The following is a 22,475-nucleotide window of genomic DNA, read 5'->3' on the forward strand; positions in this document are numbered from 1 at the left end:
TTAGGCACACTAAAGCAGCACTATATGCCTGTAACCGCATTAAAATATTCTAGTAACACTGAACTGTTTTCATGTGAAGGGTAGTTGAGTTTGACCTCCAAGCACAGAACTGTCAAAGGAGCTCTACTTTATGGACTAGGAAAAATAAACTATGTGCAACATACTGTTCCCAAGACTCTGGTAACACTTGACATGATAGGATACTAAACAATTTCCTAACCTTCTCCCACTTCTAGAACGTTACTTGAAGTCATTCCACACCAAGATAACTACGTGAGCAGTCTAAGCTATAAGACCATGTTTGGAATTTCTCTTCTAAAATTTTTGCTTTGTTTTGAAACTGGAATGTTTCCCTTCAGTGGATAATATGTGATTGCTTCCAGTAACAGCTTACATTAACATTTACATTTGTTAGCTTATGTTCTCTTACTGTTTGTGACCTAGTTCAGTTAAGCAAGCAAGGATTTTCAATCTGCCAATACAGGCTTCTTCTCCCTCCTTGCAAACTTTCAACCTCTCATTTGTAAGTGATACCACATCATCTCTCCTATTTTTTTCCACTATAAACAACTGTTTGGCAAAAAGTTTAGTAATCTTCCATTGGGACATCAGCTTAGCTAGGTATAGCCACAGGTGCTAGCTTAAAACCATAGGGCCTCCCTCATATCTATCTCCTCCCATCCTTCAAAGAGAAAGAGGCAACACTTGATAGGTACTGAAAGAATTCCTCATTCTGCCACCCACTGTTGAATCCAAAGCCAAAAATGGCTAATACACAGATAAGCATGGAAAGTACAACCCCGCTTCTCTTCCTTTTTCCCCCAAAGTATTCATTACTGTTCTCTGTCAGAGAAAGGCTATGGGGCGAGGTACACAACTGGTCTGACCAGTAGGGCTATTTCTAGTCTATTTTGTATGCAGAGCAAAACCAAATTAGAATTTAACTGTGGACAGAGTGAAATAATTCACATTACTGTACCTGCAAACCTGACATTCAGATGAACTGTAAATGGTAGTTCCCTCTCCTAAAAATGGCAAAGCCATGCTGGCTTTTTCTATATTTTCAGATGGGGCCTCTACTTCTACAAGAGGTACAGTCTCCATTCTCATGGCTAATGATAGCAGGGTCTTTTAAACAATTAACCATGGAGCAGTGGCTTACTTTTTCAAATAAAGTCAGTGACACTCCATTTTATGGAAAGTGGAATCCTAATCAGTTCATCTTGTTATACACTTACTGCAACACAACCTTTTTCTCTTCTGTTTCACTAAAAAAACACAAGCAGAGATTCATGATGCAAATTGTTCAGTGGCTCCTGCAAGCCTTCAGACACATGCTGAATACTTTCGGTAAAGCATGTGCTTCCCACACTGGCATGCTGCTAATCTAACCAGATCAGGATCTTACTAAACATGCAAGACTTCTTCCTCTCATGTTCGAGCATGTAATTATAAATTATGGGTGAGTCTTGAAAGAGTGATATTTTTTGTTGTCCTTGTTTAGAAATGTCATTCTTGCATCACACAAATTCTGCCACACTAGAGATCTGCTACTACATGTAGAGAAATGAGAGGCACTCACCACTCCGTATGAGTACGTGTCACATGTTTCAGACACTGGGAGACTTTGGATAACTTCTGGGGCCATCCATGGAAAAGTGCCCACTAATGACATGTGTGTTGTATGGGAGTGGAACCTTGAGGCACCAAAATCACAGATCTGGTAAAAATAAATTAAAAAAACCCCAGATATTAAGAGTATCAATCTCATTCATGAGGCATCAAAACATTGAGTCAAGCAGCAGCATCTCTCTATAGATAATTAAAGTGTTCATACCTTTAACACACCATCAGCAGCTATAACAACTGAAAATGAAAAAACAATAGGTTACAAGAATGCTATTAAAAAGAAACACAATACATTTTCACTACAAAAGACTTTGCATTTTATCAAGAAAAATGACCCTACGGTGAGCCAGCACCTGAACATGCATACGTGCACTGTCCTGGTTTCTTTGAGAAGCTATAGAGAACATCTGCTGAACACCTGCAAACCTCTGAACAAACGCAAAACTTCTCAGGCCTTACTGAGACAGCAACACAACTACAACTAAAATACAGATAAACTCCATTCTCCCGTATGTAGTTAGGCTTAACACGAAGCTCTCTGAAAGATTCATTAATAAAAGGAGAAAACTTACAACTGAAGTGAGATCTAGCCTTTTCTCGACTATTATCTCCCTGTCTGCATTATTAAAATCTGTGCCCCTCCTATCCCACTACTAGTAGGGAAAGTTTCAGTTAAAAGGCAGTTTCCAGCAAATTTCATAAATGGTCATCAACTGCCAAGTACAGACTAACCAGTGCAGCTCCACACTGAATCCATATTACTCAAAAGCACAAATATCTGTCAAACCTCAAAACAGGCCACAGTAAAGAGAAGATTTTCAGATAAGAAATAATAGGCCTCTTCCAGTCCACTGTGTCTGGTGTCTGCCAGCCTTTCCTGGTACTCAATCTTTCCAAATAGAAAAAGGAAGTGAGGAGTGTCCAGGTAATGTCTGACAGCTGATAAGATGGGTACAATCACGGTAAGCAAGACAAAACTTGAAAAATCCCTCTGCAGTGCTCTAAATGATGCCAGGGACTGACCCAGCTCAGACAGGCCCAGGATGGGGAGGAAGGAAGAGACTCTTCTGTGCCTCAGCAAGGGCAGCTTGATGACAACCAAGGCATTAGTTCTGCTTGTTCACAAAGGTCAGGTATATATTTAAATGCCACATTAACGGGTAACAGTAAATGCAGAGCATTTCAGTGTTTTGCTACTTTACCATTCCTGGACTTCAGATCCCTGTGGATTACTTTGACTGGAGCTTCCATGTGTAAATAGTGCATTCCTACACAAAACAAGGGAACAATCTATTTAGTCAGGCTGAGCGTGGCCATCATGTATCAGCAGTCGTGTTTTCTGGTTCCCATTAATTGTGCTCAATACGAATTGGCACACCTGTATGTCATATTGATACGCTGCAGAAGTAAAGCTTCCCATAACCTGCTTTGCGTAAAAACCGCTACACACACTTCAGGTATCTCTCAGAGCATTTATATGGATATGTTAATGCTTTTTAATGTCATATTTAGTTATTTTCTCTAAGGTGTTGTCTACATAGGGAAGCCAAGATATGAATTTACTGTTCGTTCATTAGTCCACACTAATTTTTGGGTGGTCACAGAGAACACAAACGATGAAACAACTTATTCTGCATTATGATATGAACAATTTCAATATGTTTGCTGAGAATAAGCCCTTAGCTTCCTTAAATGTCCCAATTTAAATCAAATGTAAGGATAATTATGCACTTTACATCATAATTACTCTACATCAACAAAATTATCCTCTAGGGACTTGGGGGCAAACCAGAAGTAAAACTGGCTCACAGAAGCCATTTTCACTCCAGAAAATATTTTGGATTCAAAATAAGCAAGAAACATATGAAAAAGCACAGTGAGTGGGGTTTGCTTTCTTTATGTTTGGGGGTTTGGTTTTGGGTTTTTTCACAATTTGAATAAAGTAGTATAGGAAGGCTTTTCTGACTTCATAGAGAAAGCATCTCCAGCTGTACACTCTGCTGGCTGTGTCGGATAGTAATGCAATCACTTGTCTTGCTTACCTTTAGCTATGTCAGTTGCCCAGGTCATGATATGATCCATATCCATCTCTTCACTTTTGTTACTATTAATGTAATCAAACAGTGAGCCAGCAGAAGCATACTCTGTTAAAAAACAACAACAAACAAACTCATATGACATTTTAAAAATTGCACCTAAATGGAAAGGTCTAATGGAAACTCTGCCAGTTCCAGAAAGCAGTCAATCTCTAGCTTAACTACAAAGAATGTGGGTTTAGCAGCTACTGTTATTAGTAGTGTAGTAGCAGAATGGTAGTTTGTTCTGATTATCTCAACACATCTACTAAGGGTATAAATAAATAAATAAATAGCAAAATCCTATATAACAACAGGCATTAAAATGAAAAGGCATTAGAAAGGTCTGGCATCATGAAAGCTCAGGCCAAACAGTTCAAATTCCAGAGTAAAAGGTTCTGGTAGCTCCTTGTTCAGGATCAACAGACTTTTTCTTAACTTCTCTCAACTACACCTACAGAAATCCACAGCAGGATGATATGGGTACAAAGGCCTTTTTGGCCCATTGGCATTTGCAGGCGTGGTAGATGGAATCCAGTCTGACTGTCAGCTCGCAGGGCTGAGAGTTGGAATAACAGGCTTGTTACACTTACACACTTTAGGTGTGAAACTGGAGACAACTGAGACCTCCATAGCACCACATTTATATAGCTTGAAATTCTTACATATTTAAACAGCGAATGTGCTGTTCCTGATCAGAACTGCAGTTAATGGATGAGTTTGGTGGTATCAGATCCTTCTTATTTTTTCCAAAGACAGAGGATATTCCCCACTGGTGAGCAGTACTGCATCTAAATGATGCCCCATAACAAAGGATTTTTTTTTTTAAAGTAAAACCAGATGTTAAATATAGAACATTCTATTAGGAAGAAAGGGTTTGCAAGCAGAAAGGGAAATTAAAATTTTCTTTTCCTATTTCCCCATGAAGGAACAGAGTAGGAGATCAAATCATTTGTACATGAAAAATTGAAGGATGAAACTAGAGGTCTAACCATGGGTAAACAGGCCAGAATTCCATGTGCGGCAGGTCATGTTTGCCAGTCTAAAGCCTGTAGATCCTCTGCTTAGTATTTATTAAATAAGTTCTATGCTTATTTAGCATCCATTCATGTTTCACTGAAAACACGACAGGAAGTTTGTGTGTTGAAGCAGCTGACACATCATCTTCTGTTGCTGAGAAAGAGGGGGCACATGGCACCCAGTGTCACCCAAGCAGCACAGAGACCAGGGGGGTGCAAGGAGCAATGTCAGGCCTTTTGTCCCCCTCTCTCAAGACTATTCAGTGTGCTGGTTGGGCAGAATTTACAACCTACTTACAAGACTCTCAAAACCTTCATACCTAAGATGGCAAACCAGCTGGTATGCAATTGAAATGCTTAATTTCAGATATTTCAAAGCAGCCACAAAATCATTCCCTCTAAGACTACATCAAATATATCCGAATTGTTGTTAATAATAACATTAATCAATTAATGATAAGAGGCCAAACGCATAAAAAAAATAAACATTGCTCCTCATCAAGGAAATCAAAACCACCGGGAGATTGCTGCGTAGAGAAGGAAACTCTGGGCCAAGACTGAATCTGCAGCCTAGAACATGGTAGGCCGTATCAAGAAGATTCCAGCGCTAAATGAAAGCAAAAAAGAGAAAACAAGTCCCTTGAAAGCAAATGCTCAAGTGGCAAGTTAGTTTTGGATCATGACTGCAGGGCCTCCCGCTGAAAGGAGCCTCTGCAGGAGACAGAAGTGTAGCTTCTGATGTCACCGAAAGAGGAGTAAGCTGCTGACCTGCACATTTCCTCAATTAAAACATAAGCTTTTTTTACCCATGATGTCATCATCAGTCTCATAAATGGATTCCTCAGGAATAGGTTGGCTGCACGCTCCGCATGCCTTTACAATGCATAATGTGATCAACCAGGTCAGTGACAACTCAGCTCCCTGAGCCCTTTGCCACCCTGTGTGAATGGAGGCAAGGACGCTGCCACCAAAAAAGCTCCATGCTTTAGTATTTCTTCTATATATTTATTGTGCCACAGGTTTTTGCTAGGAGCTTATGGATATGGAAATCATATCACGAGGATAATTTTCTGTCAGTAATGGAAAAGAGGTATTTGCTTTAGAAAGAAAAGCTCTGAATGACTGGACCCAGCCTGTGATGGGTTGTGGGATACACTGTACATTTCTGTGCAGATGAGGGGCACGAGCTCCATGAACTTTTTGGGAGGAGGCAGCTGTGGTCAAAAACCAGATCTGTAAGGTAGACATCAAGACCACTGTTGGCAGAGACAGCCAGTGACATGTAGAATGACGTGATCAGGGTCAGCAGCTTGCCGGGCAGGAATCGGCTGTAACACCGACAAACATCCCAGCAGGGAAACGTTTTCACTGCAGACACAGCCTTTCTCAGAGAACTCTTTGACAGTCCCACACACTATGTTATGTGCAGCTAATGCTCGGTACATGCCAGTGCCTGGCTGAATGCCCTCATCTCCATCACTCTGAAGAAACATTACTTTCTCAAGATTTCTTCTTGTTTGGGATTTTCCCTCATAAGAAAAGGATCTCTGCCTAAACACAGGATTAAGTCTGTAACACTGAAGGCCATCCAGAAGATCACAGAGTGAAAATCCCTTTAAAAGATATTTCAAGCGCAATTAACATTTCTTTTCCGGTAACCATTCTCTCATTTGAAAATGATGTGGGGAAACGGAGCCTTGCTTCCCTTCCAACCCATGGAACTCCAGCCTCCTTGGAAGTTGCAGAGAAAACCAATGCAGTTTGTTAAAAAAAGCTGCTTTTTTTTTTTTAAGCCAGGGTGGAATCAGAGCTCCCGAAATAACAAGCGTAGTCTCTTTCTCACAGATGATTAAAGAGTCCCCATTCCCAATGACATAACGAACTACTTCAGCTGCTGTCTGTCCTGTGACTGGCAAGCAGGTCAAATGTCCTCTGAACATTGACCTTTTGTGACACCAAACTGAGGACTTTCTGACCAGATGTCATCCTGAGCTGTTGATTACACATCTCCTTTGTTACTCTGCTTCCTGGTTTACACTTATTACACTTATGTTATAAATTATAGTAAAATTACATTACTTGATTTATTAGCTTTCTATTATTTTTATTGCTTCAGGACAGAATTGGAGCTCCTGTCCCTATGCTATCACGAGTGCATTCTCCGAGTGGTGCAGACTGTGGTCACCCCCATGGACCTCTGGACCAGTGGTTCCAACACCGTGACCTCCATCCAGCAGGCTGATAGTCCTGTACATACAGCTCCCCATGCTCTGCACAGTGCTGTACCTCAGGGGAGCTCCCACTGGATTACAGTGCCATCTACTGTGATCACCAGACGTCTAAGAGACAGGTAGAAATAACTGAATTTTCACAAGTTCTGTCCACCATCTGAAACCAAATAAAAACCTAAACAGCAGTATTTTAAACTGGTATTAGATTGTGCCATATGCAAAGACTACTCTTCACATCAAACTCTTTGAAGTGTTACAGCCATGCCAAAACATGCCTCCTAATCCACACTTTCATGGTTTTTACCTCTCCAAACATTGTTTGAGTAGACTGTAGATTACTTTGAGTTTATTTTCTACTACTATCTTAGCTAGTTTCTCCCATACAGGAATGGAAGAAATTGCATTATGTGTAATGTGTAATGTGTAATGTATCTGGACCAACTCCCAAGATAAGGGAAGGGGTGATAGAAAACAAAAACACAAACCCAACTTCTTCATAATGCTAGGAATGCCAGAATGAATGAAACCTAGGTTCCAGTAAATAAAGGGGGTTGTCTTATGGTGTCTAATAAACCCTTGACTCTATTTCAAGCTCCTCCCATGTCTGGGAAGTTCCCAATGCAGATTCTCCTATTTTCAACGGAGGCAGAATTCACGGTGCAGCTTTGCTCTGCGCTGACTCTCAGCCTTCCCTTTTCATAGAACATGCCAGAACTCCGTATCATGAAAACCTCTACTTCTGTTGCACGTCAGCTAAAACGGAAAAGCAATTCATAGAACAGAGTGAAAGCTTCTATTTAAAGGAGTGCTGAGTTTGTGCATTGGGAACACCCCAGGCTCCAGCTACCTCTGTGCTGCTACCAGCTACGCTCCCAGCCTGGTTCCCACTTCCAGTGCTCCCGCTGACATTGAGGAAGGTTCCAAGAGGCCAGAACAATTAGAAAAACACTGAAACTGGGTAAAAGTAATAGCTTGTAACACTGGAGTTTTACAGTATCAAGACAAAGGTCAGACAAAAATCCTTACCTGTAACTATGCCATAATTTGGAGGTTCAATGACAGCTCCGTAGAACTGAATTATGTTTTTGTGACTGAGCACACTGAGTATTTCTGCCTGTTGAAAACAAACAAACAAACAAACGAGACAATTAAGAATGGGGCAACTACTACAATAGTTTATTTTATACCCAAGTGGGGATACAGAGATATATATAACATAAACACACAGGTATCTAGGAAAGACTGTCCACAAATGCTTCACATTTGAAAACCTCATGAGGGATTTTGGCACATTAATGGTTGGTATGTTTGGGGGGGAAAAAAAAAAAAAAAAAAATCAGACTATTCTTTCATGGCCAAGGCATAGATGTAGAAGCTAAGTGTCTGGAAAAACTGAAGTCCTTGGAAAACTTTGTTCAAAGAAAGCTCTGGGATTTTTGGCAGAGTTGCAGCAGTCCTGTCCAGAATTTGTGTTTATGCACAAAGTACTATGGGTTCAGCGAGTCCAGCACTTCAGGCTGTTGGAGCATATTGTGCACACACAGCTCCATCCAATGTTTACTGGAAACGTGGAGTTTCCAGGCATGCGCCGTAGAGTCTGATTGAATACACGCAGCAAGAGTGCTTGAGATTGCCAAATAAACCAGCAGTACAGCTGGAACTGCTCCTCAGAGCAGGCTGCAGATGTTTGGAAGTTCTGGATAAATATACAAAACCTTCAAATTCCACTTGAACAATGCTTCTCAGTTTGAGAAAGAGACTGCGAGAGAATGAGAACGTATACACAGTAATTAAGACATATACTTCCTGTGGGTTTTGAGAGAAAATAACGTCAGATGTCTCCCTTCAAGGTCTCTCAACAGTTTTGCCTCTGTAGTGTACTGAAATAAATACTCAAGAGATTTTAGACACGTTTTTACACAAAATTACATATTATGCAAATACAGATAAATACTATTATATATTTTTCTCTACAGCAATGCATTACTTTAAGATTTTGAGACTGCGTTAACTCTGTACCAGTCAAGAGCACCTAACAAGAGCAAAATCACAATTGATTCCTCTGAACTCATCAAAAGTATCTGATCCGACATATCCCTTCTTGGAGCCCTTGACTGGCTGTAGGAGCATTGCTGTTTACCTGCAGGTGAGTCTTCCCACTTTTGTTTAGATAGTTGTCAATTAAATTACTTTGTGGCCTTGTAGATTCACTGAAAACAGGAAGACTGTAGCAGCTGTGATGCAGAAAACCATGGTACATCAGCTAGTGTTACTGTAATAAATGTACAGACAGAGCAAAACAGTATTTTTTTTGGCCTATGTTTTATAGCTGGCACCATGACGTGTGTAACTGCATGATTACAGATAAAGGCATCAGATGGCTCAATTTTTTGCTGCTGTTGTTTAAAACCTTTTCTGAGTAACTTCAACACAGTTTTGAATTAAGACCTTTATCTTTAGCTAATGCACCAACATTTACACATCTTCAATTAAATCTTTAACTATAACTTTGAACTTGGGTTGCACTAGTTCTTCATGCTGCTCAGCCTGCTCAGCAAGGGAAACAGCGTTACCATGAGGAGAGTCATCTTTTTTCACAATACCAGAAAATTAGTTTTTTAAACGTATGCTCTTTTCAGCATATCATACTGCAGACTGACTCACCTACAAGTCCACAAAATAATTTAATGGGCAGCTATCTAAGCAACTATGGGAAGACTCACCTGCAGGTAAACAGCAATGCTCCTACAGCCAGTCAAGTGATCTGAGGAGGGATTTGTCAGATCAGTAAGGGCTCTGTTGGCAGAAGGAGCTCTGCCCTGCAGCTGCAGCCCCAGCAGCCTCCCAAGGCTGGGGACTCCACTGCCCATTTCACCTGCTGCAGCCTCCAACCTTCCATCTGCATGGGCTAGAAAACCCAAGACCCCTACACTGCAAAAACTTCTGTATTGTGTTTCTATCTTCTTTATGAAATATTAAACAGGGGAATGTCCTCTAATTCCTACCAGCATTATTGCCAGATAACTAGGAGACCTAATACTCCTTGACTGCATACCTGAATATTGTTAGAAATGAGACAGGAATTCCAGACCACAAACAACATTAGACAAACTACCTAGACTGTCTTGTCTTGAACACCTTGGTCAGGAGGAGCAGAATAAAACTATCTTCTGTACAGTGCTTAAAAACCCACATCTTCAAAGCATTGTGCACACCACCTGCTGATGTTTACAATGCATGTACCTCAACAGAATTAAATCGGCTGGTCCCACATTTAATTTTCCCATGGCATAATGTATTTAGGTCATGGCTACAGAAGTACTACTAGATGAATCTTTTTAGAGAATTACTAAAAATGCCACATGATGAACACATCCAAGTGCCGCAGCACCTCCCTATTCCACCGCAGCAATGTGCAGAACCAACTGACTTTCCTCCGTTTCACACAAGCTGCTGCTGGATCCAGTAAAAGCCCACCAGAACCAGTGGACAACAGGAGAGGCTGCACTGCGGCCACACCACCAGCACAGCCCAGGCTGCCAACCACGCAGTGCTACCACGAAATGGGCAACAAGCAAGACAGGAGCACTGGGCCAAGAGTTCTTCGCTGCCGCAGGCATACTGACACACAGAGCTTTTTCTATTTGCATGGTCAAAAACCATTATTTTCTAAGATTATCTTATTTACAGTATATAGCACACTAAGACCACACTCCAGGAATATGAAGAAATGCTGTGTCGACCATGGCTAATACCATCCTCACATTGATGTTAATACTCTAAACTGGGATCCAACAGACACCAAAGCAAGCTTCCATCTAAAAATAAGGAAAGGCACCTACTAATTGCCCACAGACATCCCGAATTAATAACTGGGGGAAAAAATTGCCGGCTTTTTCTAAGGACCATTACTTCTGAAAGAAATCCTTTCTAAACACTTTTAATCATTCTACTGTTGTTAGAACTAGTGATTCTAGACTACTCCTTTCATGTTTTGTTCTTTTCAGTTGCTGTAGATCAGCTGTGAACTCTATTAGCCAATTTAAAGACACTTATTCCTTACAGTGAGAACCAGATGCAAGTCAATCCACATCTTTGAAGCTTTTGTACTTTTCTTTTTCTTGACAAGAAGGTGCCATATTTCAATGAAAGACCAACTTTCAGACGGCAAATTACAAAGTAGTGGTTAAAGACTGGTATTTCAAAGATCTCTTAGGCACTTACAAGAATATTTAGAATCACCTTTAAGCATCAAACTCATACTTAAATGCAAAATGGTTAAATGCTTGGAAGAAAATCCTGTCATGCATCTATCTGCCTAAAGGCCACTGAAGAAGACAACCCTCTCTGGCGTGGGCATGACACACTCACTTCCCTCGGTATAGCTGTTATCTTCCTTATGCAACCTAAATGAGCACCAATTTCCTTCCTAAAGCCATGGTGATGACAAACAACAAGTCTTCAGTTATTGCATTATATTACTTTTTTGTGTGAAAGACAGATTTTTTTTTTTTTTTTAATGTCAGATTGAAGCAGAACTGGAAGGAGCTCAGCTGAAAGAAAAGCACAACCCAAACACGTAAATACAAATTCCTTGAACATAACACAGAGACATAGTCAGACGCACAAGGTGACTGCAGTGGAGTTGAAAATTATGCTTAGTCCCATGATAAGCTTAGTCACAGCCTAGTACTGATCATCAAACCACGCTAAAACCATTCACCCTGTATTTATGCCACAGGTATGGGTGAAATTCTGTCCCTCTCTCGAGTCCTACTGAAGGGAATTACAGACTAGATGCCATTTCTTGAAGGCAAAAGGATTCAGAAGCCTAAACAAACCTAATCCACATAATTAAACCACTCTCAGGAAATCTAAGGTCAGAGCAAATTACACTAAAGCATGTTAATTTGATTCTCACTGGCTCCTGTAGCATTACTATAAATCAAACCCAATTCATAAGACAAATACGGTATAAGACTTAGGAATGCAGGTAGTTCCTCAGTGTACAAATAATTGTGTCCTATGAACCATGGGCTAGATCACAGTGCTTAATGGCTAACTTATTTTTATGCTTGTTTAATCTCTGCTTTTTGACGTGAAAATGTCAATTACATCATCTATGACTGACATCAGCCTACAGCAGCCTCTAGACCTGCTAGTGCTGCTCTGAACCTTATAGTACAAACAACTAGACACAAATACTCATACCCTCAGTATTTTCAGCAGGTAAAAACAGCGTCCTCCTCCAGGCCTCGTCTGTGTTCAGCAATTGAACAGAAACCACCAGCATACGTTTTGAGTGCGGCCGGCCGATGAGGGGACAAAGCAAGATACCTGGACAGCATGGTCCTGTCCTGAGCAGCACAAGCCGCAGCCCACTGCGATCACACAAGTCCTGACTTGCTTCTGCTCTGTCCAGTACCTTAACAGCAAGAAGCATAGCTTAGCTCTGAGGAGATCTTCAAGGTCAGCGCTGAGTGCAGATGTGGGCAATGGCCACCTGATGCTGAGCTGGCATCACTCGGGAACGCAGACGAGGCCATAGCGTCACATCTTTAATTGCAGCCACAAAGGCAGCGAGGATGTGGACGGAGGCACTTTGTGTACAGCTGTGTTGTTGCCTGCCAGCTACTCATACCAGCCGCAGCTGCTCTTGTTAGAGCTCCCTATCCCAAGGCAGCTAAAGTTAGCAAAGAAAAGCGACTCAGCACATTTGAGTTACTCTGGTCCTCCTTGGATATACGTTAGAAAGCTGTTACACTCACGCTTCCATTCAAGAGACATGATGAAGGGTTTGGGCTAACAGCTTATTCCAGCAGCACAGCTGGATCTGCAAAAGAACATCTGTACGCAGTGTTTTCTCAGTATCAAAAGACTTTTTTGAATCACCATGTCATCCAGGTGCCTTTGGAGCCCCTGGCTGGAGAGGACAAAGTACGGCCGTCCCTCTGCCCTGGCCTGGGCGCGCTGGTTTAGGATTAACACGGGAAAGAGCTGCAGCCCCCTGTGAGGCCATCGGCTCAGCAAGCAGCCAGCCGGCTCTCCTGTTAATAAATCGGTTAATTGCACAGCAAGAGGTGCCTTCGCCCCATGCAAAATTACAGGGTTAGAAGTGGTTACTTAAGGAATCTGATTAATACAACTTCCTTAACTGCCTTCTAATATTTATTATTGCATTGCGTGATAGTTTGGTTATTACTTCTCCCAAATAAATGTTTGCCGTGTTTATTAAGGAGATATATAGGCATACTTAAGGCAGCTTTGAAAATATATTTTTTCCTAAGTCTTGTAGCATTTTTAAGACTTTGACCTTTGTTGTGTTCTCAGGAGAGCTGCAACTTAGCTGCTCTCATGGAGTTTTACGGTCTAATGTAAGGGCAGCTGGAAGAGGCCAGCTGATGTTTTATTAAAATTGGGTTTTTTACTGACAACAACATACAAAAACGACATTGAATGCTAACATGAATAAATTCCTAACCTTTACTTCCAGATGCCTGCTCAAAACGACATTCATTCTGTGTCCATTGCCAGTGCCTCAGGAACGCTTTCCTGTGAATTCACTAATGTCTAGTAGGGGTTTCTTTCTTAGGTAGTCTCTTACAATCCACTGGTTTCTTTAGGTGAACAACCCCAAACCATCATTTTACAGACACAATACTAAGACAATCAGCATCTACAGTTCAGCTACAAAACGCTACTAAAATACTCATCTTAGAATCCTACAGGCTTATGATTTTTTATGTAATGCTGACAAACCATCAAGCAAAAAAAAAATAAAACCAAACTTTTTCCACAATATATTTATGTTTTATGTGCTTTAACATAAATATTATAGTCTTATAATTATTCTTTTAAAATCATGTTAAGGTTTTGATAGAAGCCAGAAATTACCCACCACAGATAATTTTAACTACTTCATTTTTTCTCTCTTTTTGAAAGTTAAACTGAACAAAATTCTTAATGAGCAGGACATAGAAACAGTTTATGTAATTTAGCTCTTTCTGGATTATTATCATACCATAGTCTTAGACAACTACCATGCTACCATCGCTAACAAATGAACCTCTCAATATGCAATAAATAAAGGGATAAAGAATTTTAGTAATATAAAGCTACTAATAAGAATTATGCAGCAGGCATTATACAATTATTACAGTTTTGAACATTACAAAGAAAATCAAGTGGATACAAAATCAAAATTTAGGACTTTCCCTACTGTTTTGTCTGTTCTCAGAAAGTTTTGTAAAAAAAAAAAAAACAAAACCAAAACCAAATAAATACAAAGGTTTTGTGCTTTGGAGTCCCCAAGAAGAAAGCTAAAAATAAGCAAAGCACACAGATTATCCAGTTTGGCAAATGTTTGTTATTAAACTGTCTTTGATATTAGCACAAGAGGAAAACCACATGGACATAGCAAAGCCAAAAACTCCTCAGTGAGATCTTTTAACTGCAAATAAGTAGAGTTATCATGTGCTTTGCTGAGTGCTGTGGGCACCATCCCAGCACAAATGTGTCACCGTCTCTTTCAAAAGGCAATCATAGTTCTTAAAACTATGGCTGCATATCACTTAAAGCTGTATGAGCTTGGGGTTCTCTTTTAGCACTCATTTAAAGGTAACTTCTCTCAAATAAAAGCTATTTCCTATAGCCCAATAACAGGTTAAAACTCTGTCAGCATTTGTTATGTCTTAGAAGATAGCCATATATTCGATGTTATAAGGATAGTGTTTCACAAACAACACAGAAAAGAAGGGTTAAATCACATTCTCAGATTGACACCACAACTACTTGGGTAAATAACACAATTAAATTCTCATAAGCACATCTACAATCACGTGCAAAACATGTATTTAAAAGCATTTTGAGCAAATGTCTCAAAGCATCAAATTTGCATCCAAAATTATGTCCTACACTGTTACAAGTCCCAGAGATTAAAACTAGAATTATAAAGGAAACTAATACATTCTCATTGCTATATAATAGCAATAGCATATATGATCATCATTATTTTAAATCCGCTGTTTTGTATCACCACACAATTCTCGTTTTTGGAAATACTGTGGTAGAAACATACCTTTTAAATACCTTGGATTGACTTTTAGGTTGTACTCTTGAAGGAAAAAAAAAGCACATTACCAAGATACCTCAATTCTGTTAAACTGTCATAACGTACGGCACTGAAGGAATATGGACATAAATTTATTATGTGTTGTTACAGGTTCACCCCATCTTACGTAATTTACTTTAAAATATTTCATTTGTATCATGCAGTACCAAACGTGTATAGGCATATTTGGAGGTAAGGAACACCGTAGGATAAGTTAGTGGTAAAATATATTGGATATTGACCATTTGAAAATAAAACTGAGTTTTATACTCTACTATAATTTTTTATAGCAACATTTGCACATAACTTGGCAGCTTCAAGGATACTTTGAAGGCTGTGGTATCAGAAGTACTATCTAGTGATGCCCATCAAAGCACTGCAAAGGCTTGCTCAGCTCATGGAAAGCAGGTTGGTCCCTCCAAAAACCACAGGGAGGGAGATTTGTCCTTGTGATGTGGCCACAGATCCCTGTCTTACGCAATAAAAGGGAATTACATCAAGCTGCCTGGCTTGATCTGACACCAACCCACATCAGCCGAGTACAATAACCACACGGAGCCCACCCAGCAGTAACCAAGCAAGCGCAGGATCGTGGTGTCCGTCTTCCTCGTGACGCGGGTTAAAAACTTGCTATCGGTGAAAGAAGAGGCTGTTAACGGAAGCTGCAGCATTTAGCATAAAACTAAGCAAGGGCGCTTTCTGCAGAAAAATCCTTACAGAAGGTTTAATAAGCTTGAAAACAACGTTTTGAGTTACAACTATACTGCCATTTACCAAAAAAAACCCCCCTAAAAACAACCAACGAACAACACAAAAACCAAAACCACCAATCCACATCCACAAACTAAAGTGCACAAATATCATGAATAAATTATGTCCGAACAGGAATTTTACATTTTGCAGCATACAGCTTGAGACTGTATCAGCATCTAATATGAAGGTAACTGACAAAGGGAGATCTGCCAAGAACCAGAGAAGTAGTTTGGATTTCACTATTGTTATTCACAGTTACTAAAACCCTTCAAAACACACAAACTATATATTTGCAATGGTAAAAGAGTTTAGAAATGAACAATGTCCTGCAATATGATAAATACTTCATTCAGGCAGATTTAGCGTAAGAAGCTGCCTCCAGCTGCAAAGCAATACCAGCAACTGAACAGAAACAATAATGAGCAGACTGAACAGCAGGTTTGAAATACCTGAGCTCCCATAGGGCGGTTTATTTTCAGCAATCATCATTTCTCTTCTCAGTGTTGGGAAATTTTCCCATTTACAGTCATTATGAACACAAACCTGCTTTGACTATAGAGTACAGAAACAAAACCCAGACATCTCTAAAATACAAAGGAATAAAAAACCAAGAAGTTTTCTGACTCCCTGCTCACTCCACAGGTGAGCAGGTGTCATGGCCAATATGCAACACCTGAATATTTCCAGACCTAACAGATGGAAAAACATCCAAGGAAATAATTTCTGAGATCAAAGTCAATGTAAGTTTCATGAGCACCTTGTTGGAAAGACATTCTGGTACGACAGTGATAGGCAAAACCAATTCCCTCTCAAGGAGTCTCCTGTAGTGCTTAGGAGCAACAGAAGAGGAAATAATGTCAAGGAAATGGTATCCGGAGGAAGGCCATGGCCACACATACCCAGCTAGAGCAGTGATTTTTCTGAGGTCTACAGAGAATTAGTAAGGGATCTGGATAAGGTAACTCAGAAGAACAAGTCTAACCTCCTTATATGCTGAGATAGTAGCAGCTACACTCATGGATCCTGATCCACTCCTCTAAAGCAGCTACGATCTTTCCACTAAAGCATCTTCTCAAACTTGATCATGAAAGCTCTGATTTAACCAAGGAAAAAAATTGTCATGTTCTCGATAAGCACTCGCTTTAAGTCTGTCTTAGAGCACATAAACCCAACCTACTGTAGCTAATGATAGGGACAGTGCTTGACGGGGATCTCTCTTACTGGAATCCCAGTGATTGTTATAATTCCAGAAAATGTTCCTCAACTGACAGCCTGAACCCACCCTCATGAAAACAGCACTTCACAGGATGTGTTACCTCCCTGTTATATGTTAACAGCACCTGCTGGGGAACCACGTGGGGTTTTGCTTTCTAAATGGGCTGCCAGAGCTCTGTCGAAGGCTCTCTCTCCTCAGGTATCACTCCAAAATGACCTGTCCCTGCAGAAATGCAAAGAATTGCTTCCTACCTAGAGACCACCTACTTTAAAAAGACACAAAACTTCCAGCACATAAATTCTAGCCGTGACTAGATGGCATAAAAGAAAGTTGTTGCCAATGACAGATAATATTCTGCTGAAGCATCTGAGAGCCCTCCATGGATGTACCAAACTGAGAGAGGGAAGCCCGGGACCTGCTCCAGCTCCTTTGTGATGTTTTGGCGGAACAGAGCACATGTAACCCAGGAGCATTTCCTCTAACGAGGGCTGGAAATGTGGAAAAATCACAGCATCACATATGCCATTAATTCTCATTCTCCAACATGTACAAATGTTTCTGAGAACTGCTCTAACTCACACACGTGAACAGATGAAAATTTCTAAAAGAATACAGATGTAGGAAATGTGGTAAATAAAAGACAGTTGAATGCAAAAATAACAGTACTGCAATAATACTCCACAGCATAACCACAGTATATTTTAGGGTAAACATGTAAAGGGAAAGAACATCTTGCAACCACATTCAGTTCTGGCACTTCTCCATTTCCAAGTTTCTACTTCCACACCAGTACTCTGCACCTTCAGACTTAATTTGAATTTTCTTTTTCATCATTTTATTAGAAAAATTCCAGACACATCAGAAATAAGTATGAGAGGAACATCACACACATACCCCAATGGGGCATTAAGAACATTTAAAAGGCCAGTTAGAAGATGCAGATTATCTGTGATTACAAAACAAGGGACTTCCCTACTTCCTCCACTGCCCTGTGCTGTGCTTCCCCAGGACCTGCAATAAATGCAACAGCAAAGAGGAAGCGGGAACACTGTATTACATGAGCCCACAGGAACTCGAGGACAGGGTCACATCGTGTAGTGTACCACTGAAACCTCTCTCCCACGGGCTGTCCCTGAAAAGCCAAAGCAGCAGCATTGTGCTGCAGCTAACGATAATTCCAGTCCGAATCCGAGTGCAGCAGAAAGAATTTGCGTCTCTTCCTATTCTAGCAATGCCTGTAGTCCTTGCACACTTACTGTTTGATTTATGCTCCAAGTACAAGGATTAGACTGGCAAAATCCACTACAATAAACTGAGCTCACAAGCTGGATCCAGTTCCCAAGAGCCCCGTGCTCCTTTCGGTGGCACAGACCATTCAAACCTGCAACATCTCCTTTGGTGCAGAAGAATAACGGCATCCCATATACCACAGCTTCCTATTTTACAATGCCAGGGGAATGTGGAACTTGTCTGAGGCGTATTCTAATTTACACATAGGGAGAAATCACTCCCATCAAGGATTGGACCCAAGCAAATGTAATTTTCCATGCCACCTTCAGGTTACGCAAGGTTGGGATGACTTTAAGCATTCTCTCCTTCATCCAAGCAAAATCATCCTGTAGCAATACTGATCACCAAGCTTCGCTGCCTGAGACCCACCTCTCCAGAGGGCACAGGCAGGCAGACCTGCCAGGGTGCTGCATGGCTGCACAACGTTTCTCCTCCCTTTCCACAGGTGCTGCTACTGCACTGTGCACTTTACCTGCAGCACCACTGGCCTGCTCAGGGTGATCACTTCTAGGTGATAATTCCCTGACTTCAGGGGAAGTCCTTCCTTCTCCCAGGGTGGGGGGGGGGAAAAAAAAAAAAAAAAATGGAGCTTAGCAAGGCTATCTCTCTTATAAGAAAGGTGCAGTACTGGCAGGGAAAAAGCGCCCAGAGAAACATTTCTTCTTCTCTTCAAGTAGAATTAGCATCGTCTTGTTATTAATATTCAGTGTTACTATAAAGAGGGTTTGGCTGATCATATAGACCTGGAAGGTAGTCATAACCCTTCTGCCTTACTTCCTTCTTGAGGCTGAATTGCTATAGTTTGGAGGGCTTTGAGATTTCTCCTCAAGGCCAATTTCATCAATTATCTCTGTCTTTATCAAATCTGGATATAACTGCCGTAGTTGACTCTGAGTGGAGAATATACACTTGGAAATTACTGTTGTACAGAGCAAGCGCGATGGTCTTGCATATTATTACAAACCTTGCAAATATTATTTGTTAATATTTCAACCACTAATTATTGCATAATGTATCCTCAGGGGCAACATCTTCTTGTTAGTTTCAGAGATGGTTTCAAAAGGAAGAACCATTATTAGTTTTAACTAGGTAAAGATTAGATACCTATCTTTAGCACTTTCAGGACAGGCAATTTTGTGATGAACGCTCATAACTCTTGCTAGAAATGTGACTACATTTTTAGCTAATAAACTGTTTGAGAAATAAAGACATTTATTACAAAGCAAAAATAAAATTATACTCTACTTTTCCAAAATGTGGCAAAAACTGAGCATTTCAATTGAGTCAATTATGTATCTAACTTTATGTGCCTACATTTGAAAATGATCTTGATATTGCTTCAAGTTCTCCATCGCTTTCTCCCCTTACTCCCAAACCACCAAAAGGCAAAACTCTCTTTTTGAAATGGAAATCCAGAGGAACAGAGATCTTAAGCCTTTAGAAGCATCCTGCATCTTTTAATCTATCCTGTCTAGTTTAGACTAACATAACTTTATTATTGTGTACGTACAAGAAGAAAGCACAAGGTGTAACAGCCTGCTGAAAATACTGCTTTTTTGTCCAAAGTCTCTATGGAATTCAGAATTTTGATGGGTTGAAGTAAATGGTGGTGCTAGAATAATACTGAAGTTGTGGAATTCATATCCAAATTCTTCCAAATATATATTTTGAGATATACAGTTTCTTTAAAATGAAAGGAAGTAAAATTCCCCATTCTTTTAAAAGCTGTGTACAGGGAGGCATGGATTTTCACTATGATGAACAGTCTCATCAGGGTGAAGAATCCTGAGCCAAAAGCTCACAAAGGGGCCCCTCTACCCCTTCTCTATTTTTCCATTTCCACTTTTCTCTTGAAAGGGGTGTCCACCGGAGAACCTGAAGAGTGAAAAGATTTTAAAGTATAGGACTGAAATCCATCAAACTCAGGATTGTGGTCCAAACCCAACCAGCTGTCAAACCCAGAGATACAAATGTACGCTCACTTCTGCCTAATAAAATTTGAATCAAACACTTTGCATCTGATTCTCCATGTGAGCTTTTATGCAAACTTCTAAAGTGCAAGGAATCCTGGGGTGGAAGAGCTATTCTGAGAGCTTTCACATAGTTCATGTAATTAGGGAAACCACTTCCTTTGATTGTAAGTGTTCAAAACAGCTGAATTTCTTCTTTCAAAGGAACTCTGTGATTTGGGTCATCTCTTTTACTTGCTCTTTCATGTTTCTCAAGATGAGAGGTGAGACTGTAGAGCACATTATTTAGAAAAAAAAAAGATTCCACTTTTTGTTTTAGGGATTGAACTTGGACTATTCAAAAGGTTGTCATTTGGAAATCTATCTTTCTTTCCCTCCCTCTGTTTCCTTCCTTTTCTGAGAAGCTCTTCAGTGGTTCCAGTGAACACAGTCCAAAATGCCAATTTAAACCTAAGGGAAAACTGAAATACGGTACATAAAGGAAAAGGGACTCTCATTTTCCTTTGTACGGTTGTGGCTGAATATGTAATTATAAAGGTACTCGAGCTGCAGGATCTCAGTCTCCATGTCACGTTTACTTTTTTAATGGTTCTAAACACTGACCAAGCAAGAAGGCAGAAATATAGATTTTTAAAGACAAACAAAGCAGCTGCCCTGGTCTTTGAAATGTGTCTGCAAGTTTTTTCTTTCCCAAAATGGGCTCAGCTCACAGTTTCAAGGCAACGACCGTGTCCCTAGAGCTAACAGCCGATGCCAGTCGTTACAGAATCAAGTGTCAATTGCCCTGAATTTCTTGAGCCGGGCACCCTGTTAGTGCCGTTACTCCACGTTCGTCTCAGCAACAGCTGTAACGGGCAGGGAATCTCTCTCTGCTCACAGGATAGCACAGAAACACAGTAATGAAAAGGCAGGTTTCATACTGCAGATTTCAAACTTATTAAGTAACAACGGCATGCTTGTTTACCCCAGGAGGACCAAGCTTTATTCCCAGCCAGTGAAAAATCGCAGGACTCTTTCCAGGACTGCAGCACTAACAGGGAGGCAGTTTGCAATGGGAACAGAGTAAACCACTTGGGACACAGCACCAGAAACCACATTACTGCCAACTCCTGCACGGGACAGATGAGACACTGGCTTGGAGAGAAGACTTTACAATAAAGACTTTGGTGCAAATACAAAAACAACCAAAAAAGCAAAAGTTAAGAGCAGAACTCCAAAATGTGTGGTCATAACAAGTGGGGTTCTGGATATTGTACTTGCCTTTAGGGCCCTCGTAAACTTTTGCAGGGGTAACTAGCAAGGAGACATCCAAAAGGAGGAACAATTCAACAACTCTGAATTTTATCCATCTGCTGCTACATACTTAGATCACACACAGCACCTCAGCACACACAGTCACATTGCAAATAGGTCAAAGTAAAAAGCCCTTTCCTTGGTTTAGGAGATTAAAAGCACAGAATTCACCAAAAAGGAAAACCACCAATCACTACTTACAAGTCATCATCTTTGATGAGGATTGTCTCAAATGCATTTGACATTACTAAAATTAAGGTTATTATATGATCAGACAAAAAGTGATTTCTGTGCTTCCCCCCTCTAACTGCACACAGGCACACACTACATTTTCTGTGCTCTGCAACTCTTCCAAGGAAGAGGAAAAGATACCCTCTTGGAAAATGTTACTCACACAAGGGTACAGCAACCAGATTATTTTCACAAGTTTCCAGAACAACAATCTGTTCACCCCTCCTATTCTGCCTTTGCCCGATAAAAATTCATAGAGCACCTCGGCATTCATTGAAAAGCCAACACCCGCCCAGCCCACACACTAGCCTTTTGTTTTTTCCAGCTTCTGAAGATGAACTCTGTACAAAGCAACTGCGTGTTTCTTCTTGTGTCTACCAGTAGGTTTTTCCCTTCTCCTACAGCAGCTCAACAGTTTTTACAAACCACGCTTATTTTTGATGCTGTTGGAAACTCACATGCCCAATACACAAAACCCACAGCTATTTGGTCAGGTGTGTATCACGACATGATTTTTTTTTTCTTAGCCATAAGCAACCTCAATTTTCAGAAGTTTTGGAGCACCATGAATGAGCAACCAGAGGCAGCAGAGAAGTGGAAGACGTGTGGCACCGTCCCCTTTCAGCGACACCCAGGGGCCAGGCACTGCTGCCCAGGA

General features: G+C 40.6%; 1 protein-coding gene across 3 annotated transcripts in view; it reads right to left on the minus strand.

Moving 5' to 3' along the window:
* MAP3K20 (mitogen-activated protein kinase kinase kinase 20) overlaps positions 1-22,475 on the minus strand; it is a 90,914-nt gene that overhangs the window by 53,349 nt on the left and 15,090 nt on the right. For all 3 annotated transcript variants that reach the window (XM_065637214.1, XM_065637213.1, XM_065637211.1), the window contains exons 3-7: positions 7,981-8,068; positions 3,672-3,773; positions 2,832-2,897; positions 1,838-1,866; positions 1,583-1,720 (exon numbers count right to left, since the gene is read on the minus strand). In XM_065637214.1, the coding sequence (XP_065493286.1) occupies positions 1,583-1,720; positions 1,838-1,866; positions 2,832-2,897; positions 3,672-3,773; positions 7,981-8,068 (423 nt within the window). The remainder of the gene's footprint in view (positions 1-1,582; positions 1,721-1,837; positions 1,867-2,831; positions 2,898-3,671; positions 3,774-7,980; positions 8,069-22,475) is intronic.

The sequence above is a fragment of the Caloenas nicobarica genome, chromosome 6 (genome assembly GCF_036013445.1).
Source record: "Caloenas nicobarica isolate bCalNic1 chromosome 6, bCalNic1.hap1, whole genome shotgun sequence".
NCBI classification, from domain to species: Eukaryota; Metazoa; Chordata; class Aves; order Columbiformes; family Columbidae; genus Caloenas; species Caloenas nicobarica.